At 44.5% G+C, this 24,000-nt stretch overlaps 1 protein-coding gene across 2 annotated transcripts in view; it reads right to left on the bottom strand.

Annotated features, from left to right (window-relative positions):
• The window catches only part of COPS7A (COP9 signalosome subunit 7A), a 490,679-nt gene that overhangs the window by 42,321 nt on the left and 424,358 nt on the right, over positions 1-24,000 (bottom strand). The window contains exon 8 of one of the 2 annotated variants that reach the window (XM_044079591.1): positions 15,077-15,096. The exons of the other annotated variant lie outside the window; for it this stretch is intronic. Within the exon in view, the coding sequence (XP_043935526.1) occupies positions 15,078-15,096 (19 nt within the window). The 3' untranslated portion in view covers position 15,077. The remainder of the gene's footprint in view (positions 1-15,076; positions 15,097-24,000) is intronic. 2 annotated transcript variants of the gene reach the window in all.

The following is a 24,000-nucleotide window of genomic DNA, read 5'->3' on the forward strand; positions in this document are numbered from 1 at the left end:
GATGTCCGATAGGTATGCATCTGCAGTCCTAACATATGGGTTGTCCTGCCTCAGGCAGCCCTTCGGTCGGCCGGATTCCAAAGTCTGGGTCTGGCCTCGGCTGATGTCGCACTTCACCCGACGTCATAGCTGCTGTTTATTGGGTATAAAGGCATCAGCCGATGCCATTTTCCTCAGTGTTTCTTGCCCCAGATGCCAGGTGCCCTCTAGGAAGGCTCAATTTGGATAAATGCAAATAATTCCAAACAGTAGAGAGCAAACAATATAAAGATATATAAGTATATACATATATACAAACAAATACACCATAATAGATTCCCCCAGCTAGATAAAAGAGGGGTAAATACCCTAGGAATACCACAGAGGGGAAGGAGGGTGGGTAATCCTGACTGCAGATGCATACCTATCGGACATCTACATTTATGGTAGGTACAAAACTGTACTATGTCCTTCAAGGATGCATCTGCAGTCCTAACATATGGGTAGAATACCATAGCCAAACTGGGGGAGGAGGCACTAAGATAAAGATGGTGTAGTTAAGATCCCTTGCAAAACTGCAGTTGCAAAACCTGCTCGGGTTCTAGAATATAAGGGTAGATTATAATGCTTGGCAAATGTATGCACGGAGCTCCAAGTAGCAGCTTCTAAAATGTCTTTGGTAGCCACTCCTCGTAGGAAAGCTGTAGTGGTGGCTGTAGTTCTAGTGGAATGAGGTCTGATATTTCCAGGAGTTGTCTTTCCATGAAAAGAGTAGCAAAAACGAATGCAATTTCCTATCCATTTTGTGATTGTCTGTTTTGAAATTGCTTTCCCTTGCATTCCTGTTGCATATGCTACCAGAAGCTGGTCAGTTTTTCTGCTGGTCTTAGTTCTGTCCAGATAGTAGCGTAATTGTCTGTGCACATCCAAGGTATGTAGCAGTCTTTCCCCCCTGTTCTGTGGGTTGGGGAAGAAGGTAGGTAAATGAATCGCTTGGTTCAATGATACTCTGGAGACCACTTTTGGCATAAAGGTAGGGTTAGTTCTCAGAGAGACTCTGTCCTGATGGAAGATAAGGAAGGGTTGTACTGCCATTAATGCCTGTAACTCAGATACCCTTCTTGCTGAAGTGATTGCTAGCAGGAAAGCAGTTTTCCAAGACAAGAACTGTAATTCTGCTGTTGCTGCTGGTTCAAAAGGGGGAAGTCTTAACTTTTCCAGCACAAAATTGAGATCCCATGTAGGTAAAGGTGGTTTCCTTGGAGGTTTTACATTTTTGATTCCTCTCAAGAACTGCCTGAGTAGAGGATGAGAGAAGACAGGAGGATCCATGTTGTATTCTGCTGAAATTGCTGATGCATGAATCTTAATGGAGGAGTAAGACAGGCCATTGTGGAACAGTTCTGCTAAATATTCCAGGATGTGTGCTATGTTTGCCAATGAGATATTTTCTCCATTTGCTGCACTCCAAATGAGGTATCTTTTCCACTTGGCTGAATAAGTCTTCCTTGTGGAAGGTCTGCATGCTTCCAGGATAATGTCCTTAACCCTCTGGGATAAACCTGGGTTATTTTGTTTCATGCAATATTCCAAGCAGCTAGCTGCAGTGTTTTCAAGTTTGGATGTAGGATCTTGTAGTTGTCCTGTGTTAGAAGTAAGGGACATAGAGGTAGAGGCCATGCGTGTGTCCGAGACATGCTTCTCAGTAGCGGGTACCAATGTTGCCTCGGCCAGTCTGGAGCTATCAGGATTACCCTTGGCTGATCCTCTCTGATCTTCAGTAGAACTTTGTACATCAAGGGAAGAGGTGGGAATGCATATGCTGTCAGTTTTTTCCAGCTGAAGGAAAGGGAGTCCACCCTCCAAGCAAGTGGATGGTATGTTCTTGTGCAGAATTTCTTCAATTGGTGGTTGTTTGGGGAGGCGAACAGGTCTATCTCTGGTAGTCCCCATTTCTTTGTTATTGCTTTGAAGATATCTGGATGCAGCATCCATTCGTGAGCATCCGTGGTAGTTCTGCTTAAGGTGTCTGCTAGAGAATTTTCTTTTCCTGGTACAAATCTGGCCTGAAGTTGAATGTTGAGATTCAGGGCCAAATTCCACAGGTCCATTGCCATCCGGCATAGAGGATATGAATGTGTACCTCCCTGTTTGTTGATGTACCACATGACTGTGGTATTGTCGGTCCTTATCAGCAGATGACCCTGTTGAAGGAGTGGTCTGAATGCCTGGATCGCATGTTTCACTGCCAGCATCTCCTTTAGATTTATGTGTAGATTCAGCTGGTCTTGGGTCCATAGACCTTGAATACACTTGTCCACCATGTGTGCCTCCCATCCTAGGTCTGAGGCGTCCGTGGTGATGGTCTGGCTTGGATGAGGTTTGTGGAAAGGCAAGCCTCTGTTCAACTGACAGGCCTGAGCCCACCACAGGAATTCTTGCTTCAGGCATGGAATTATTGGAATCTGGGCTTCTAGACTGTGCTTGTGTTGAGACCATACATTCCTTAGGTACCATTGTAGCTTTCTCATATGCAGCCTGGCATGTGGAACCAATATTATGCATGATGCCATGTAGCCCAGGGCTTGCAGGACTTTCCTTGCAGTAAGCCGAGTTTGTGCTGTTAATGTCATGAAGTAGGCTGGTAGTTGCTTTTGTTTTTCTTCTGTGAGAAAAGCCATCTGAGTTGATGTATCCAGTTCTGCACCCAAGAATGTTATCCTTTGGGATGGTACTAGTCTTGATTTTTGCATGTTGACTGTGTATCCCAAGGCTTGCAACAGTTGTATGACATTTTCCAAATCTTTTGTTAATTTTGCCTTGTTGTCTGCTTGTATTAGGCAGTCATCCAGGTATGGGTAAATTTGAATTCCCTGTAGCCTGCAATGAGCAATTACTGATGCCAGGCATTTCATGAATACTCTGGGCAGTAGATAAGCCAAAGGCAATGCTGAGAATTGATAATGCTCTGATCCTGCAAGAAATCTGAGGTGTCTTCTGCAATCTGGTCGTATAGGGACGTGCAGGTATGCCTCCTTGAGATCTAGAGTCACCAGCCAAGACTCCTTGCCCAGCATGGGAAGAAGCTGCTGGAGGGTCAGCATTTTGAATTTTGGAACAATGAGGTATGTGTTCAGTGCGGACAAGTCTAGAATAGGTCTCCATTGATTTTCTTTTCTTGGTACAAGGAAAAGCCTGGAGTAAAATCCTTGGCCTTGCTCCATAGGTGGTACCTCTTCTATAGCTCTCATCCTTAGAAAGTTGTTGACCTGTCTTAGAGCGTCTGTTTTTTGGCTTGGTGGTAGGTTTGGCATTCCTCTCTTTTTTGGTAGAGTGTGGAAGTGAAACCTGTAGCCCTTGTCGATTGTTTGTAAAGTCCATTTGTCTCCTGTAATATAATGCCAGTTGTTGGAGAATAAGGCTAGCTTTCCGCCCAAGGGTGCTTCCAGTTGTTCCCTGGTAGGCGGAACTAGAGCCAAGTCATTGTGTCTGCCCTGTGGAAGTGGTTGTAGTTGAATCTGTGGCAGTACTTCTCTGGTTGGTAGGTTGCCACTGATGTCGCCTGTAGGCACCCCTAGATTGACCTCTGCCTCTGGGGTGTCTATTTCTGCCTCTCTGCGCTCTGGAGTTGTCTGGAAAGGACCAATTCTTCGAAGGCCAATTTCTGCTAAACCTCGGAGGTTGGACCTGTAAGAAATCCTTGACTGTTTGGACAGATTTTGCTTTTTCTTCCACCTTCTTTAGAACCTCCTGTGCAGGGGAGCCAAACAAACTTTGTTTCTCCATGGGAGGATCTAGGGGTTTTGACTTAACATGGTCTGGTAAGGATTGTTCTTATAACCAGGCATGCCTTCGAATCACTGTACCAGTCATAGCTGATCTAAAGGAAGCCTCCAGTGCATCATAGCCACATTTTAAGAAATGGTTACTGACCTGCTGAGAGTTATGTACCAAATCCTGAAGGGATTTGCGGTCTAAAGGTTCAGGAGAAGACAGTTTTTTGTTTATCTGGTCTAACAAAAATTCCTGGTACTGAATCATGTGGAATTGACAGTTCAAGGCCCTGGCTGAAAGAGTAGCAGAAGTATAAACCTTTTTACCCCATCTCTCTAATGCTCTAGATTCCCTTTCAGAGGGAAGAGGGTTTTTGGCAAAGACAGCTGCCACACCTTTAGGGCCCTGTGAAATGGTTTCAGGGTCTGCAACAGGAGCTTTATACAAATGGTAATCTGTGTCCGGGACCCTGTAATATCTGTCTGGCTTGACAGGGGCCGGAGGAAGAGAGTCAGGAGCAGTACAGGCATCATTATATGCATCATCAACAACTGTTAGTACTGGTGGAATGGCTAAAGGCCTATGCTGTGGTAAGTGTAAAAAGGTCCTTAGCCTTTTCCTTGAATCTGAAAAATCCTGGCCCTGCCATTGGAATTGTTCCCTCATAGCATGCAAGGTTTCCCCAAAGGAAAATTCTTCAGGTGGAGAAGCAGAAGGAATGGAATCTTCTGCATCAGAATCCTCATAAGGAGAATAAGGGCCTTCGTGAGGGTCTGAATTGTCTGAGTCATCCGAGGAATAATCTGTAGAGACAGGTTCCGGGGGTTCAGTCCTAGGCCTCTTGTCTGGAGGGGGCTGAGAGGCCCTGTCTGGGTGAGGCTGGGATCCCCTGATCAAAGAAATGAGATCCTCAGCCAGGCTGAGCATTTGGGAACTAGAGGTAGGCCTATGTGAAGGAGTTTTTGCAGGTAAGGCCTTAGAAGATTTAGCTGCTTTAGCCCTGGCAAAAGCCTTGATAGACATAGAAGCAGGGGGTCTAGCAGCCCCACGTGCAGGGGTAGATATGTCTAAAGGAATAGTGTCGGACAAATCCTGGGCGCCTGCTTCTGTAGCTATAAATTCAGTAGCAGATTCAGCCATGCTCTGTGAGGCCTCGGCTATCGGAGGCATGCTTTCGGCCGAAGGAGAACCGGGGGCTCGGTTTCAGCCGAAACAAAGACACTCGCGGTTGGCCTAACCGTGGTTTCAGCCGAAATCGCGGGCCGCGAGTGTCGGTCCTTTTCCTTGCGCTTTTTAGCTGATTGAGTAGTCTGAGTCTCCGATGGCATTTTGTATGCAAAAGCGGGACCAAAAAACTCCTCTGCAAACTCCGACCGACGTCTAAGAGTCCATCGGTTGAAAGAAGCACAGGCTAAACAAGCTGATACGTCGTGGTCTGGGCCTAAGCAAGGAAGGCAGTAAGAGTGGAAATCCTTATGAGGTATTTGTTTCCCACAAGTTAAACAATTATTTACTTTGTCTGACATCGGCTGAGGCAAGAAAGAGTCCCCAACGGGGTACTTAGCTTTTTAGAAGTCTTCGTTAGTAGAAACCTCTGGATCTGACCGACCGGCACTTGCGAACAGCTTCTGCTTCGGGCACCGCGCGGCAAGAAAGACTGAGGAAAATGGCGTCGGCTGATGCCTTTATACCCAATAAACAGCAGCTATGACGTCGGGTGAAGTGCGACATCAGCCGAGGCCAGACCCAGACTTTGGAATCCGGCCGACCGAAGGGCTGCCTGAGGCAGGACAACCCATATGTTAGGACTGCAGATGCATCCTTGAAGGACATCCTTATCTATTAGTAAACACAATATTTCCTAGTAGCAGGTTTTCTGGCCTCTAACACCTGCTGCACATTCTCATGAAACAAGTACTTAGAGTAGAGACTGAATCATCCAGGCTGCCAGTTGTAGCTGCACCAGTCACCCTTGAGACTGTGCAAACAAAGCCAGTGTTTGAGAAGTATGGGGTAACTGTCCTTGGACAATAACATCAGAAGCATAATCAAGAATGCCTGGGTCAGAAGGGGCTCACTACAATGATCTTTGACATTTCTTTCTGAATCTTCAGAAGTACCTTGTAAATCAGTGGAAAGGCTGGAAATGCAAACAAGAACATTGTCATCCAAGGGAATGAGAATGCATCTATCCTCCAATCATGGCTGCAAGGATGTCTGAACATAATTTCTCCAGCTGTCTACTTTGAAAGAAGGCAGATTTATTTCAGGCTTTCCCCAGATCTGCACTAGATTCTGGACTACCACTACCTTGAGCTGTCACTTGTGTGGGTCTGCTCAGTCTGCCATGTTTGGCTCTGACAAGATGTATGATGATTGAAAAGTCAGAAAATGCTGTAAAGCCAGCTCCCAGGACATAAATGCCAACCAGCACAGAGGGTATGACCTTGTACCCTCTTGTCTGTTGCAGTATCACATCAAGTGGTGTTATCTGTAACCATAAGAGGAGGACCTACAGCCCCATAGGTGGTGGCCTGGACCTGCACTCCCAATGACATCTCCCCAAGCGAATTCAGACAAATTTGTTTGGACAGACTGTACCTTAACAGGCGAGTCCTGGACTGATACTCAGCTGTGATCTCCACTATTATAACTCTCATCTGACAAAGGGTACCAGCTGCAAATAGGACTCCAGGGAATGTATGTGTTTTGTCCAAAAATTTTGAAAATAGCACTGAATTTTCCTCATATAGAGACAGGCCAGGGGTGTTACATGAATCATGGATGCCATTAGTCCTAAAATCTTTAGGAAAAGTCCTGCTCAGGCGATGTTCCTCCTGAAAAATTCATGAAACATCGTTGGGTAGAACAGGACCTTGCCTTTGAAAAAAAAAGGCCATAGGCACCCCAGGAAGACAAGTCTTGGAGAGAGTGCCAAGCATGACTTCCAAAGTTTCAACTTGAACCCTAGCTGGGACTGTAAAGTCGATACTTCCTCTACTGATCCCAAACACTTGCATTTAGACTGCACAGATCAGCAAGTCAACCAAGTAAGGAAAGATACGAACGCCACGGATCCAGCAGTGAGACAGGCATATGGTGAAGACTTGAGGTGCAGTGGACAGCTCAAAAGGCAATGCTAAGAACTGACTGTGCGAACCAGACAACAAACCTCAGATATCTCCAGAAGCAATAAGCAGTGGGGTCACCATGAAGGAGATGTCTGGCAGCAGTAGTAGTATCGCTTGCAGGGTGAGCATCTTGAACTTGGGGATCTTGACAAAAGTAGCCAGAAATGATAGGTCCAACACTGGTCTTTATTACAGTTCTTTTTTGGGAACTAGGAAAATTCTGGTGTAGAAACCTTTCATTCTCTCCAAAGGAGGGACCAGTTCTGTGACCTCCCCTCTTGAGTTCAATATTTGCATGATTATAAGGGGGAATAACAAAGTCTGGCTTAGTGGGTGAGGGGAAATCATCTTGAGGAGTGGTAGATGTTCCTTTCACTGCCACCTATAACCTCTGCCAGTACTGTTGAGCATTCATTTGTCCGAGACCACAGACAGCTAGGCCACCTTGTTCAGAACTAACTTTAGAGATGGGGGGCCAGGAGGAGAACTTCAGAAAGAAGGGTGCTGTCATAAGATGGAAGGGAGGTTATCTTTTTTTGGGAAAGGAACTCCTCTTTCTAGGTTTGGCACAGTCCTCATCCTGCCATTTCCTTTTGCTGCCTAGGTTTCTCTTCTTTTGGGACGACTTTTTTATCTTTTTAGACCACCAAAAATGATCCTGCTTCCTGAAGGGAACTTGGGAATATCAGTTTACCTCTGCCATCCCTGTGTTTATAGATCTGATTAGTTGCTGCACCATACTCACAATCAAAATCAAGTGGAGCTTTCAATCTCATTTTTTAACTCGTCAGAAAAGTTTTGGCTGTAAAACCACACATACTGCCTTATCACAACAGACGTCGATGCATTTCTAGAAATGGCACTGGACCCATCCAAAGCAGTCTTTAAAGCACGTTTAGATACTTGAGAAACATGGAGCCAATATCTTTTACACAGACGTTCTGCTCAGCAGTGAGCTCATGTAAACTCTATATACACCTCAACAAAAACTTCCACAGAAACCCCAGCGGGTAAATGCTTTAAAAGAAACTACAGACACCTCAACAAAAACTTCCACAGAAACCCCAGCGGGTAAATGCTTTAAAAGAAACTCTACAGACACCTCAACACAAACTTCCACAGAAACCCTGGCAGGTAAATGCTTTAAAAGAAACTCTACAGACACCTCAACAAAAACTTCCACAGAAACCCCAGCAGGTAAATGCTTTAAAAGAAACTCTACAGACACCTCAACACAAACTTCCACAGAAACCCCAGCAGGTAAATGCTTTAAAAGAAACTCTACAGACACCTCAACAAAAACTTCCACAGAAACCCCAGCAGGTAAATGCTTTAAGAGAAACTCTACAGACACCTCAACACAAACTTCCACAGAAACCCTGGCAGGTAAATGCTTTAAAAGAAACTCTACAGACACCTCAACAAAAACTTCCACAGAAACCCCAGCAGGTAAATGCTTTAAAAGAAACTCTACAGACACCTCAACACAAACTTCCACAGAAACCCCAGCAGGTAAATGCTTTAAAAGAAACTACATACACCTCAACAAATACTTCCACAGAAACCCCAGCAGGTAAATGCTTTAAAAGAAACTCTACAGACACCTCAACACAAACTTCCACAGAAACCCTTGCAGGTAAATGCTTGAAAATAAACTACATACACCTCAACACAAACTTCCACAGAAACCCCAGCAGGTAAATGCTTGAAAAGCAAAGTACAGTTTTGTACCTACCATAAATGTAGATGTTCGAGTGTATACACTGCTGCAGTCATTACACTTGGGTTATCCTGCCGTCAGGTGGTTCCCCAGTCGGCCTGAGTTCCAAAGTCTTGGTCCGGCGTCGGTTGCTGTCGCCTCCTCCCCGACATCAGTGCGACAGGGGTATACAAGATGCAGCCGATGCCATTTTCTTTTGCCCCCGATGTCAGGTGCCTCCAAATAGGTAGACAATTCCAATTGCTAATAAAACATGCATAAGAAAAGCAAAAAACAACTTACAGCTACCAGCAAATACTCCCCATAGGTAGTAAGGGTAGAAGACATAGGTACGTACCAGCCAGTAAGAGGGGAAGGAGGGAGGGTAACCTGGACTGCAGCAGTGTATACACTCAGAACATCTACATTTATGGTAGGTATAAAACTGTACTATGTTCATCGTGTTACACTGCTCCAGTCATTACACTTGGGTAGAATCCCAAAGCGGAGGTAGGGTGGCTGGTTCTATAAGGCATTAGGGGTGGCTATAAGGCCCTGCAGCACTGCAGTGAAGAAGCCAGCTCTGGATTTAGAGTATAGAGGCAGATGGTAATGCTCAGTGAAGGTATGTACAGAACTCCAAGTTGCTGCTTCCAAAATATCCTTGGTAGGTACTTCCCTGAGGGAGGCAGTTGAAGTAGCTGTTGCCCTGGTGGAGTGAGATCTAATGCTGCTAGGTACAGGTTTTCCATGGTACGTGTAGCAGAAACGTATACAATGTCTTATCCATTTTGAAATAGTCTGTTTTGAAATGGCTTTTCCCTGTGCTCCTGCAGCATATGCTACCAATAATTGCTCAGATTTTCTGAAAGCTTTGGTTTTGTCCAAGTAGAAGCGTAACTGCCTGTGAATGTCCAAAGAGTGCAGTAGTCTCTCCCCTTTATTCTGTGGTTTAGGATAAAAAGTTGGCAGGTGAATAGTTTGGTTTGGAGCCACACTGGACACCACCTTTGGCATAAATGTAGGGTTAGTTCTTAAAGACACCCTGTCCTGGTGGAAAATGAGGAAAGGTTCCACTGCCATTAGTGCTTGTAATTCTGAAACTCTTCGTGCTGATGTTATTGCCAGGAGCAGAGCAGTTTTCCAAGAGATATATTTTAATTCTGCTGTGTTAGCTGGCTCAAAAGGAGGTAAAGTTAGTTTTTTCCAAAACAAAGTTGAGGTCCCAAGTTGGAGTAGGTGCTCTACGGGGCGGTCTTATGTTTTTAGCCCCTCTGAGGTACTGTTTTAACAGAGGATTAGAGAAAATTGGTGGATCCGTGTTGTAATGAGAAGAGATGGCAGAGGCATGGATCTTGATGGATGAGAAGGAGAGGCCTTTGTCCAGCATCTCAGTTAAGTACTGTAGTATCTGAGGAATGTTTGGGACAAGAGGGTCAAGGCTGTGAGCTTGGTTCCAGGCACAGAATCTCTTCCATTTATCCGAATAGGCTTTCCTGGTACTTGGCCTTCTGGCCACCAGAATGACATCCATAACAGCTTTGGAGAGAGGCATTGCTAGCTTGACTAAGGAATTTTCCATGCAGCTAGGTTTAAGGTCTTTAGCTGGCTGTGTAGTATTTGATTGTTGTGCTGAGTCAGCAGATGTGGGATTTGAGGCAAAATCCAGGGTGGTTCTTGTGCCAAGCTCCTTAAGATTGGGCACCAGTGTTGGCGTGGCCAGTCTGGTGCAATCAGGATCATCTTTGGCTCTTCTTGCCTGGCTTTTATGAGTACCTTTGGCAGGAGAGGTAGTGGTGGGAAAGGGTATATTTGTAGGTTCTCCCAGCTGAATGAGAGGGCATCCACTTTCCATGCTTGCGGTTGGTAACTCCTTGTGCAGAATTTTTGTAGCTGGCAGTTTACTGGGGATGCAAACAGATCTATGTCCGGGCTCCACCATTTCTGTATCATTCTGAATATTTGTGGATTCAATTCCCATTCATGGGGATCCATGATGTTTCTGCTTAAGTCTGCCAGTGTGTTGTTCTCTCCTGGCAGGAATTGTGCTTCCAGATGAACTTGAAGGTTTATAGCTGTGTTCCACAAGGTCATGGCTTGTCTGCATAGGGGGTAGAAGTGAGTGCCCCCTTGCTTATGTACCACATAACTGTGGTGTTGTCTATCAGTAGTTGTCCTGGATGCAGCAGGTCCTTGAAAGCTATAAGGGCATTTTGTACAGCTAGCATCTCTTTTTGATTGATGTGAAGATGCCTTTGTTCTCCGGGCCACGTGCCCTGAATACATTTGCCTGCCATGTGTGCTCCCCAGGCATATGCATCTGTTGTCAGTGTTTGCCTGGCTGTGGGTTGTGTAAAAGGCTGTCCCTTGTTGAGGTGACAAGCTTGAGCCCACCATTGAAACTCCTGTTGAAGGCAAGGGATTAGTGGTATAACTGTTTCCAAACTTTGACAGTGTTGAGACCATACATTCTTTAGGTACCATTGTAGTTTCCTCATATGCAGTTTGGCATATGGAATCAGTAGTATGCAGGATGCCATGTAACCCAAGGCCTGCAGAATTTTTCTTGCAGGGAGTTGGGTCTTTGTTGCCATCAATTGAAAGTATTGAGTCAGTTGTCTTTGCTTGTCTGGCGTGAGATAAGCCATCTGGGCCGTTGTGTTCAAGCTGGCACCCAAGAATATAATCTCTTGTGAGGGCACTAGTTTTGTTTTCTTTTCGTTTACTGTGTACCCCAGGCAACTTAGTAACTTTTTTACAAATGCCAGATGCTTTAGAAGAATGTCCTTGCTCTCTGCTTGAATCAGGCAGTCGTCCAGGTACGGATAAATTTGAATTTCTTTCTGTCTGCAAAATGCAATTACTGATGCCAGGCACTTTGTGAAGACCCTGGGCGCAGTAGACAAGCCAAAGGGCAGTGCAGAGAATTGGTAGTGCATTGAACCAGCTATGAATCTGAGGTATCTTCTGCAGTTTTGTCTGATAGGGACATGCAGGTATGCCTCCTTGAGGTCCAAAGTCATGAGCCAAGCTTTCTTGCCCAGCATAGGAAGAAGCTGCTGTAATGTCAACATTTTGAATTTCGGAACATCCAGGTAAGTGTTTAGAGATGAAAGATCCAGAATGGGCCTCCAGGCTTTGTCCTTTCTGGGTACCAGAAAGAGTCTCGAGTAAAATCCTTGTCCTTGCTCCTGTGATGGTACCTTCTGAATAGCTCTCATATCCATGAGTGCTGTAATTTGTTTTTGAGCCTCTGCCCATTGATTTGGTGGCAGATTTGGCACTCCTTTTAACTTTGGCAGAGTGTGAAAGTGTAACCTGTAACCCTGAAATACAATGTTGAGAACCCATTTGTCCTTGGTGATCATTTGCCAATTGTGGTAGAAGAGTGCCAGTTTTCCTCCCAAGAGGGATTTGTTTGGCAGCTGTAGTGGGAATTCATTGGAGCTGCTTTTTATATGGTTGGGGCCTGTGTCTTCCCCTTCTTTCTGGCCTGATGCAACCCATTGTCGAGGCCTATAAGGACCTTGTGTTTGACCTCTACCTCTTGGACATCTGTATCTTCCTCTTTGAGGTCTGTCTGTAATTGGAAAGGACCAATTCTTAGTTGGCCAGTTTCTGCTAAATCTAGGAGGCTGAACCTGTAAGAAATCCTTCACCATTTACATAGATTTTGCCTTATCCTCCATTTTCTTTAATACCTCTTCTGCCTTAACTCCAAATAACACATCCTGCTGCAAACGGTGCATCCAATAATTTTGCTTTAACATGATCTGGTAACGTATGTTCTTTTAACCAAGCATGTCTTCTAATGACAGAGCCTGTAACTGCTGCTCTGCCGGAGGCCTCTAGAGAATCAAAACCACATTGCAAAGTATGCTTTCCCTCTTGTTCGGCTGCATGCAATAAATCCTGCATTTCTTTAAAATTAGGAGGCTCTCATTCTGGAAGCATTTTCTGTTTTAACTGAGACAGTAAAAATTGCTGATATTTTAGCATGTGAAACTGGCAATTTAAGGCTCTCATTGCTAAAGTTGCAGACGTATATACTTTCTTTACCCATCTGTCTAATGCACTGGAATCTCTGTCAGAGGGGACTGGATTCTTGGCTGATGAGGCCTTAACTCCTTTGGGTCCCTGAGAAATGGTTTCAGGGTCAGCTACAGGGCTTTTATACAGAAATTTATGTGAGTCAGGGACTCTGTAGTATCTGTCAGGTTTAACAGGGGCTGGCGGTAAGGAATCAGGATTTAAGCTGAATTCAGTATACACATCATCCACAATATCTAATACTGGCGGAATAGCAAGGGGTCTGTGTTGAGGTAATAAATGGAAGTCTCTAAGCCTTTTCTTGGATTCTGAGTAATCCTGGCCTTCCCAGTGGAAATGCTCCCTCATGGTATGTAGGGTTTCCCCAAAGGAGTAGTCCTCAGGCGGTGAGGCTGATGGAATTGATTCCTCATAAGGGGGTAAAGAGTATCCTAGGTCTGAGGATGAATCAGAAGAGATGGACACCTGGTCGGATGAGTCATAGTCTGCATCCTGTCTAGGCCTTTTATCAGGAGGGGGATGGGGACCCCCTGATCAGAGTGATTAGGTCTTCAGCCATTTTGAGCATTTGTTTCTTAGGCATGGAGGCCTGTCCTGGAGAATGCTGTATTTGTTTCTTTGATTTTAAAGGAGGCTTGGACTTAGCTGAGGGTTTAATGCTTAACTGAGTAGGTCTGAAGGCACCCTCTGAAGCTGTGGGTTGCTCAGCTACTCCGGATCCCTCTGAAAGGTTAGTCTCGGTAGGCTGAATAACTTGTGTGTCCAAAGGCCCAGCCATCTCCACGTGGGAGTCAGAGGCGGCCTGTGGTTCTACAGAAGCGGTCGTCAGGGGCTGCGAAGGCGCCTCGCTGAAAACCGGAAAACTGGCGACTGGCCTAGAAGAGGCTTCATCAGTTTTAGGCCTCGGATGTCTATCATTGTCTTTGCGCTTTTTGTGTATTCCGGTCGTCGGAAGTTCCGACGGCATGGTATAATTGAATTTTCTACCAAAATAATGTCGGGCAAAATCAAACAGACGTTTAATAGTGAGCTTGTTAAACCTAGCACAAAAGTGACAACCAGTGACGTCGTGGTCTGGGCCTAGGCATGGGATACAATAGGAATGGAAATCCTTACGAGGTATTTGCTTCCCACAAGAAATACAGTTATTAACTTTTACCGACATCGGTCTGAGGCAAGAAAAAGTTTCCCCAACGGGGTACTTAGCTTTGTAGAAGACTTCGGTTCTGGATTCGGAATGAAAATTTCAGGAGACAGCCAACCGGCACTTGCGAACTGGCACAGCGCGGCAAGAAAGAGTGAAGAAAATGGCGTCGGCTGCATATTATATACCCCTGTCGCACTGACGTCACAGAGGAGGCGACAGCAACAGACGCCGGACCAAGACTTTGGAACTCATGCCAACTGGGGAACTGCCTGACGGCAGGATAACCCAAGTGTAATGACTGCAGCAGTGTAACACGATGAACATCTACATACACCTCAACACACACTTCCACAGAAACCCCAGCAGGTAAACGCTTTAAAACAAACTCTACATACACCTCAACACAAACTTCCACAGAAACTCCGGCAAGAAAATGCTTTAAAACAAACTCTACATACACCTCAGCACAAACTTCCACAGAAACCCTGGCAGGTAAACGCTTTAAAAGAATCTCTACATACACCTCAACACAAACTTCCACAGAAACCCCGGCAGGTAAATGCTTTAAAAGCTACTCTACTGGCTGGACTGTGCCTGCTTCTTTCCATGAGAGTTTAGCCACTTAGGCTGATTTATCTGAAGGAACTGGGTTTGATGAAGACATGGTCTCCTTATAGGAAGATGTAGCTGGGGACGAAGAAGCAGGGTCTGCAGACAAGGGGGCTTGTATGGCCAGGCATGGCTGAGCACACAATTTCTTAAACATTTTTTTAGGCAGAGGAGAATTGCAAGCTTTCTTAAAAACATCCTTCCAACGCTGGCATCAATGAAGGAAAGTTCATGTCCACGGGCTCATTCTCCAAAAGATTATACACCCTACTGATCTCAGGGCAGCGGACGACTGTGCCCAAATTAATACACCCCTAAATCTAGACAGCATTTGGACAAAAGAAACCATCTGTTTTGATTTGTAGTAACTCGAAAATTCAATAAGGTACTACAGAGGAACCAGGAATCACTCAGGAACGACAAAAATAAAATTTATTGTCACAAAAAACACACAAATGCCTTAACTGAAACACCGTGTTTTCGTCCTGAACATAGGACTTCATCAGATACTGGACTAGCTATACCATACACCTTAAATACATTTAATAATCAAGTACAATGAATAAATTAAAAACAATTAAAACCAATTAACCATGACTGTAAAGAAACATGCACTAATAATATCATCATTATGGAAATAAAAACACACAATCAGAATAAGAATATGAATATTAAACTCGTACGTACCCTATTTAAAATGACCAAACCTATAAAATATGGAATCAACATAAAAAATAGAAAAATTTAAAATAGAAAGTTTTAAAATAAACAAACAGTAAAACGTTTCATTATACTTACACCTCCTAAAAATGTAAAAAAATCTTGAAACCCATATAAATACACTTACATATAAATACATAGAAATACACAAACTTCTTAAAAATAGTTAAACTCTCTACTATGTTGTTGTTGTTCTGTCTTAATTGGACATAAATAATCCAAACAATGGTGCCATCTATTGTTAAAATATATGTTCCCTACTGGAGACCCAGAACTGAACAGGCAGAATTCTCTAACCATAAAAATGCAACCTTATCTACATCATAAAATGTAACTTCTAAAGTGCGAGTCGAATAGCAGAGTACATAAACAGATTTTTACATTAATATGTAAAATATCTTACATCAATGAAGGACAAAAAACAGAATAAAAACAACAAATTACCAAGACAAAATAATAATGATGATCCTAACTTGACTAGAAACTGAACAGAAATGTGGCCAATCTATAATAACAACATGGCTGCTCTAAGCTTCAGGAGAAGGGCCAGGGAGACACGTTCATTCAAACCAGGGTATCTACTGGCTTCCAACACCAGATGCCATTACAACTTCTTATATTCTATCCTCATCTCTCAAGGTCCCCCTTCCCACCCGGGCCCTGTGCTACTTCTTTCAGTACAAAAAAATTAAAAAACAGCCTGACTACAGCCTTTAGTATGCTTATATAATGCTTTCATTTCATCTTTAGTTTTAACGTCCTATAGTTGTTCATATATCCTCCTTTTGAACTTCAGCTCACTCTTCCCTACATAAAAGGCTTTACACATTTTATACACAGCGATGTACATGACCTCTATACTATCACAACTGGCAAATGTTCTAGCTTGTATACACCCGTTCCTGCCTCTAATGTACACTGATTCACTATTGAGTAGGTATGGGCATTGAGCCCCACATTTAAACGTACCAACCTTTCTCTAGAAATATTATTTTTGCTTTTATCTTATAATAAAATTTCAATGTTACACCCCTTTCTAAACACAAATTTAACAGGGTCTTTAAAAACCACCTCCAAGGCAGAAAAGCTAGCAAAGCTTTCTCAATTAACATTTTAACAAGGTTTGCATAACTGCTGTAGTTCAATATCAAACCTCTTTTAAAGTTTGCATTATTGCCACTATCTGTTCTGTGTCACGTTTGTACCCTCTCCATAGTTAAAACTATATAATTTCAACTTAACATTTTCCTTCCCAAAAATAGGGACATAACTGCCCTTCCTCCCTTCTTCCACTTCATTCATTACATCTTCTAACATCCAAGGTGGATATTTCCTCTCTAGAAACATTCTAGAGCTTCACATATTCATTAATAAAATCTTGTTCAACTGAGGTCATTCTTGATACCCTTATGAACTGCCCTTTAACTACACTTCTCTTCTGTTTGGAACAAGAATTTGAAAAGGTGTCCTTACGATACAAGGTTGATTTAAACCCCTGAATATTTTCAACCTTTTGAATACTGGCATCCAAGTAATTCATTACATCTCTAGAAATCTCATAGGTAAATTAAAAAAAATCTGTAGTAGACCCTAAATACTCAAACTCCATCAATGTTTCTTCTGTATCAATCCAGAAAATGCAAATGTCATCAAAGTACCGTTTATAATAATTCCAATACTGAGTGTAGGGAGAATTAAAAATAAATTTCTGTCCCCAGGTGTAGAACATTATATTTGCATAGGTGGGGGCACAACATGCACCCATTGCTACCCCACTTTCCTGCTTACAGAACTCTCCTTCACAGTGAACAAAATAAGAATTTATGTTCTTACCACAACGTTCCATGTGAATTGTTCATCTCATCTTTGTTCTTACACACGGGTTCGGAGCCGATCCTCGGCTCCGAGTCGGCCGCATCACTAGCTCCGCATCTTCGAGAAAGCTCGAGGCACAGTAATATCCCATGATCCTCAGGTGCTAACCCTCAGATCTAGTTTGCTATACCAGAAGAATCCCTTTAGAACTGTGTCTTGAACACTTATAAACAGATACTACACACTGTCTGGAACCCTGCCCTCAAATAGAGGCGAAAAGATGCCATTACTAACGCACAATAATATGCTAACAATATCTAGAAAAGACTGAAAAGGAATTCAGTCGAACCCGTTCTCCCAGACCGCAGGACGGGGGATGGAGGGGGGGAATGTAAGAACAAAGGCGAGATGAACAATTCACATGGAACGTTATGGTAAGAACATAACTTCTTAATGTGAAATTGTTCAATCTCGCCGTTTGTTCTTACACACGGGTAGCGTCCCTAGCTCCTTTTTCCTGGGTGGCTCAAGGGAGAACATTCCTGAGTACAGTGGAACCAAACGTCGCTCTGTCCCTGGAGCTTTTGTCTAGTTTATAGCGGGCGATAAAAGTATGTGGTTTTGCCCAAGTTGCCGCTGCACAAATGGTATCTAAAGGCAAACGAGGGGTATGGGCTGAAGAGGTAGCGATCGCCCTTGTAGAATGAGCTCTGGGTTTGAAAGGGAGTTGCTGTTTCTATTCAGCATATACAAAATTTATGCAATCTGAGAGCCATTTGGATAAGGTAACTTTCGTTACTGCCTGTCCTTTCCTTTGGTCAGCATATGAGACAAATAGTTGGTCTAACTTTCTGTACTCTTTTGTCCTATGTAAGTAAAATCTCAGTTGCCTGTGAACGTCCAATTTGTGCAATGTGTATTCTAACTTATTGGAATGTTTTTTAAAGAAGGTAGGTAGTTCGATAGACTGATGTTTTGAATCGAACAAACCTTCGGAAGGAAGGATGGATTGGTGCGCAAGGTTACTCTATCTGGATGAAAAATCATGTACGGGGGTCGGATAGATAGAGCCTGCAACTCTGAACCTCTCCTGGCGGAAGTGATTGCAACCAGAAAAAGTGTTTTCCATGAAAGAAATTTTAACGGAGTTGTGGCTGCTGGTTCAAATGGGGGCAACATGAGTTGTGACAGCATGAGATTAAGATTCCAAGGGGCTACTGGATTACAAAAGGGGGGACGGAGGTGAAAGGTACCTTTCATGACGACTTTACAAAGCCTGTGGGACATAAGAGAACCATCTTCGCGGCCAATATGAAAATTGGATATAGCCGCCAGTTGAACCCTTATCATGGACGCTGATGCTCCTTCTTGAAAAAGTGTGGTAAGAAAATCTAGTATCTTGTGTACTGGAGCCCCGAATGGATCTATACCTTGTTTGGAGGCCCAGTGCGCAAAACGATTCCATTTGCTGTTGTACAATTTCCTTGTAGATGGTTTGTGAGAAGATACAATAATTTGTTGTACTGCAGGGGATAGTAACTCCGACCTGGCTAAGATGGGAAGCGGAGCAGCCAAGCTGTCAGTTTGAGGGACTTGAGGAAGGTGTGAGGAACTCCCGACGAATGTGTCAACAGGTCTGGCTCCGGGTCCAGCATCCATGGTTCCTCCACTTGATGAGATTGAAGGAAGGGAAACCAGATTTGTCGAGGCTAGAATGGGGCTATCAGTATTATGGTCCTGTCCAGACGTTTGGCTTTCTGCAAAAAAGTGGGAATTAGTGGAACAGGAGGAAAAGCGTAAAGGAGACCCGGGGGCAAATCGTGTACCAGTGCATCCCTGGGGACACCCCCTGGAGGGGGTAACAGGGCAAAGTAGCTTCTGCATTTGGCATTCAATGGGGATGCAAACAGGTCGCAGCAAGGCTGGCCCCATCGGCGGAAGATCTCTTCCACCACTCGAGGTTTGAGGGACCAAACCTGTCCACGATTACGTTGGAAGTCCCCGGGATGTGCGTTGCTATCAGAAAGCGTCCAGTGGACTTCGCCCATTGCCAAATTCTGAGGGCCTCTCTGCGTAACGGGCAAGATCTGGTTCCCCCTTGCTTGTTTATGTATCAGACCACTGACATGTTGTCTGTCTGAACTGTCACTGTTCCCTGAGGTAAGGACTTGTGAAAGTGTTGCAATGCTAGAAACACTGCCCTCAGCTCTAGAACACTAATGTGCAGATTGTACTCCAAGTTGGACCATTGACCTTGGACTGTTTGTCCCTGAAAAAATCCCCCCCACCATATCAGGGAAGCGTCCGTGGTTAGAGTTGCTACCGGACTGGGTAATACAAACGGCCGTCCTAGTGTTAGATCTTGACTGTGTATCCCCCACAAGAGATCCTTCTTGCAAAAATTCATGATCAAGATTTCGTGAGACAGTGGAAGTTGTCGATATGACCACTGGGCGAATAGCATCCATTGAAGAATCCTCATATGTATCCTGCCTAAGGGAACTACAATAAGGGAGGCTGCCATCAAGCCTAGTACTCTTAATATTTGTCGTGCAGGGACTCTCTTGCTCTGGAGAAGGACTGAAATTTGATGTCTGAGGTCTGACACTCTTGGTGGGGGGAGAGTAACTTGAGCCAGGGAGGTGTCTAGCTGTGCTCCTATAAATAAGATATGCTGTGACGGCGATAAGACAGACTTTCCAAAATTCACCGTTATGCCTAGCGAAGAGCAGAGACTGATGGTGTAATCCCTGGCTTGTAGAAGACGATACTCGGTGGTGGCGGATAGGAGCCAGTCATCTAGATAAGGAAACACCCGGAATCCCCTTTGTCTCAAGTGAGACGCTACTACTGCCATGCATTTGGTGAACACCCTGGGGGCTGAGGTGAGACCAAAGGGCAGAGCGCGAAACTGGAAATGACTGGCTCCCAGCCGGAAGCGCAGATGATCTCTGGACGCCCTGGCCATCTTGATATGGTAGTACGCATCTTTGAGATCTATAGAGCACATCCAGTCGCTCTTCTGCAGAAAGGGAAAGATTGACTGTATCTTGACCATCCGGAACTTTTCCTTTTTCACGAAGGTATTTAATTTGCTGAGGTCTAAAATTGGCCTCCAGTCCCCTGTTTTCTTTGGAACTAAAAAGAACCTTGAGTAAGTTCCGGATCCTATTTGGTCCGCCGGGACTGGTTGGATGACTCTGTTTTCGAGCAACCTTCCTATCTCTACGGTTGCCTGGTCTCGCAGACTGGGTGGAACGTCTGGGAGCTTTTTGGAGTTGGGTGGCATTTTGATGAAGAGAATGTTGTAGCCTCTGGTAACTATGCTTTTTCCCAGGAATCTGATGTAAGATTTAGCCAGGCCTCTGGGTATAAAGCCAAGCGACCCCCGACTGCCTCCAGAGTAGGACAGTTGGGCCTGCACTCAGGAGTGCTGGAAGGGCTTCCCAGAGAAAGTCTCTCTGTTGCCCTGATTTTGCGGACCCCCTCTGCCGGCTGGGCGGCGTCTTCCATTTCTTCCCCCTCCTATGCCTCTGGAGGGGGCGTCACTTTGGGTGGGATGAAAAGACCCCTGAGTCTTTCAGAACCACATTTTTCCTCCTCGTTGCCCTTTAGGGTAGGGTCTAGATGGGATGGAAAAATGGACCCCTACGGCAGATAGGGTCTTCCCTTCTTGTTCACACCTCGTGACAGTCTCCTTTACTTTGGGCCCAAACAAGGAGGCACCATCAAAGGGGGCATTGGCAAAGGAAGACTTAAAGGCTTCCGCAAAGGAGCATAAGCGCAACAAGGATTGCCTTCTCAGGGCGATCGCTGAAGCTGCCGCTCTACTCGATCCTTTGGCTGCGTATGAAATCAGCCTCATGGATGAGTTCACTATGGAGTTTAGGGTGTTAAGTTGCGCTGTCACTTTCTTGGCGACAGCAGCATCTGTGTTTCCCTGGAGAGTATCTCCCAGTTCCTTAATGAGATCTCTCTGTAAATGTGTGAAATGTGTAAGGTAGTTGAGCGATCGGATGGAAAAAAGTCGCCGAACTAAATATGCGCTTCCCATATCTGTCCATCGTCCTAGAATCCTTATTAGGAGGATGGACAGAGGAAGATGATTCAGACATCTCTTTCTTAGTGGCCGCCGCCACCACCATAGTATCCACGGGAACCCCTTTTGTAAGATAAGATTTGTCCTGGGGGGCCGTCATGTATTTATTTGGTTTACGACGGACTGGTTCCACTGTATCGGGCGTTTCCCAAGCCCTCCGGGCTATTAGATCCATGAGATCGTGAAATGGCGGAGTCACACAGGAGGTAGAAGGTTGAGTCCCAAATGCCTTCAGCAAGACCGATTCATCCACAGAAGGGGTAAGGGTTTGCCAGTCTCCCCTTTGTTTCAGGATTTCCAAAATGTCTGCAAACGAGACATCCTCAGAGGGGGACCGTGGGACCCTTCTGTTTCATCTAAATCGATGTCAGATGTGAGAGATTCCTGGGGGGAATCTATGTGCTTCCTCTTGCACAATCGTTTCCTTGGAACATCCTCAGCTGAAGCTTCTGGGGATGCATCTGAGGAACCAGAGTCGCCCTGTGGGGACTTCTGAGGCATTGGGTCTCGACGCTTGGTAAGAGCCGAAGGCACAGAAGCAGAACGCGGACCTTTTGGGGAAGGAGAAGAAGATACCGATGAAGTATGTTTCTGATCAGACAAGACCTTCCTCTTGATGTCAAAGACCTGCCCAGACCTGAAGATCCGACCCGATCCGAAGAAGGTGGTCGTCTCTCCGGAATCGGAACCATGGGCTCTGACACCGAGGACGGATCCGAATTGATCTGAGCCGAGGCACCGAGGAGAAGAGTCGGAACCGATAACTCCGTTCGACTGTCCCCCCCGGAACCTAGGAAAGATCTTCGGCTCCGAGACTCTCCGGCTGGTTCCGAAGGAGTCGAGGTCAATGGTGCCGATAACACTACTGGAGGCTTCGGCACAGAGGGCTCTACAATTATCGGTTCTTTGATTCCTAGCTTCAATGACTCGATGGGTCTCGGAGGAGGAAGTGTTGAGGGAAAAGGAATAGTCCTGAGTTTCGAAACCAGCTGGGACGAAACCTCGATTAGTTTGGACAAAGCAGAGTTCTCCATAAGCTTCTGTACCACTCGGTCCACATCGGAGTCGGAAAGGGGCCTCGAAGAACGGGTCGAAGGGATCGAAGCCGTCACCGAGGGAAGGATAGCAGATGGTGGTACCTCTGACACCGGCTCCAAGACCTGAGCCTCGGTGAGAAATAAACGCTCGACACCTGGCACCGAGGTCATAGGAGCCGGCGTCTGAATCTGAAAAGAGGTGCTTGGAGCCGATGACTTGGGCTCTGACACTCTTGAAGACTTCGACCCCTTCGAAGACTTGGATACCTGTTCAGCCTTGTCCAGGGCCTCTTGAAGATCGGGTTTAAGCAACCCTCTGTCAACCAACTTCCTGCGTCTTTCCAGCATGACCCTCCCACTGAAGGAATGACAAATGGAACAGTCTTCTTGCAAGTGGAGAGGGCCAAGACAGTAGACGCAGGATGAGTGGTTGTCAGTAATGGACATCTTCTGTCCGCACTGACACATTTTAAAGCCAGATTTGGCTTTCTCTGACATTTTTGAAAAAGTCCAAAAAACACAGCACACTTAAGAAAAAACACTATATAACACTAAGTGTAATAATTTCAAAAGTTTGGAATAATAAACAACAGTTTAAATCTAACAAAACATATATATAAAAATTCAAAACACACAGCACACTATGATATATATATATATATATATATATATATATATATATATATATATATATATATATATGTAGAATAAAAGAGAGAGAGTTAAGGCAAAAAATATTTAAAGTACTGTCAATCCTGACAGAAAAACCCCCTAGGCCTTAACTAGAAAAAATTAAAATAACTAATCTAGTCTAAATACAGTCACAAAAAACACCTATACTATATTATTTATTTAAACACTAAGAAATAACTATAAATCTATAAAAAAAGAGAAATATATATCAAGAATATAGAAAAATTATACTGGCCCGAGCCTCTCATATGCGATCTGCTGCTAGCGGCAAACTAGATCTGAGGGTTAGCACCTGAGGATCATGGGATATTACTGTGCCTCGAGCTTTCTCGAACATGCGGAGCTAGTGATGCGGCCGACTCGACGCCGATCCCGTGTGTAAGAACAAACGGCGAGATTGAACAATTTCACATTTATTCCTTAACACCAACTCCATAAGTTCCAAACAAATTCTAAACTCATCACCTTTAAACCCACTTTTATCTACTAGAGCTTCTTCAAACCACGCTAAACCAATACTGTGGGGTACAAGCAAAAATATCTATAATGTTAATAGTGACAAACCAACTCCCCGTCATATAATTCAAACTTTATACTCTTCAAGAAATACCATAAATATTTTAAAATCCCTGTTTGATCAGTCGATATTTTCTTCAGCTTATAATCTAAACATTTTGCTAGCGGGCAAGTCTTGGACCCATTTGCGGCCACAATTGACAGAAGTGGAGGATCTGGAACATTTGTATGGATTTTTGGGATTGCAAAAATTGATGGAATGATCAGGTTTTTCATCCACAGAAAATTAAAAGTATTCAACTCTATCTTCACCTCAGTAATCAGATCCTTTAACATACAATCTATTTTATGGAAGGCCACATTTATTTAATTTACAGAGACTCCAGCATATTTATTTTCATCACTCAACATATCCATAAATTTTTCCTAAGTAGAGCATGGTGTCCATAATGGCTATCCCATCCCATTTATCAGGTTTCATAAAGAACAGTTTTGTACCTACCATAAATGTAGACGTTCGAGTGTTCACACTGCTGCAATCATTACACTTGGGTTATCCTGCCGTCAGGCGGTCTCGCAGTCGGCCAGAGTTCCAAAGTCTTGGTCCAGCGTCGGTTGCTGTCGCTTCTTCCCTGATGTCAGTGCGCCAGGGGTATATAAGATGCATCCGATACCATTTTATTCAGTTTTTCTTGCCCCAGATGTCAGGTGCCCCCCAAGTAGGTAGGCAA

This window comes from Protopterus annectens, chromosome 8.part0 (genome assembly GCF_019279795.1).
Source record: "Protopterus annectens isolate FY-2018-M chromosome 8.part0, PAN1.0, whole genome shotgun sequence".
Classification (NCBI taxonomy): domain Eukaryota; kingdom Metazoa; phylum Chordata; order Ceratodontiformes; family Protopteridae; genus Protopterus; species Protopterus annectens.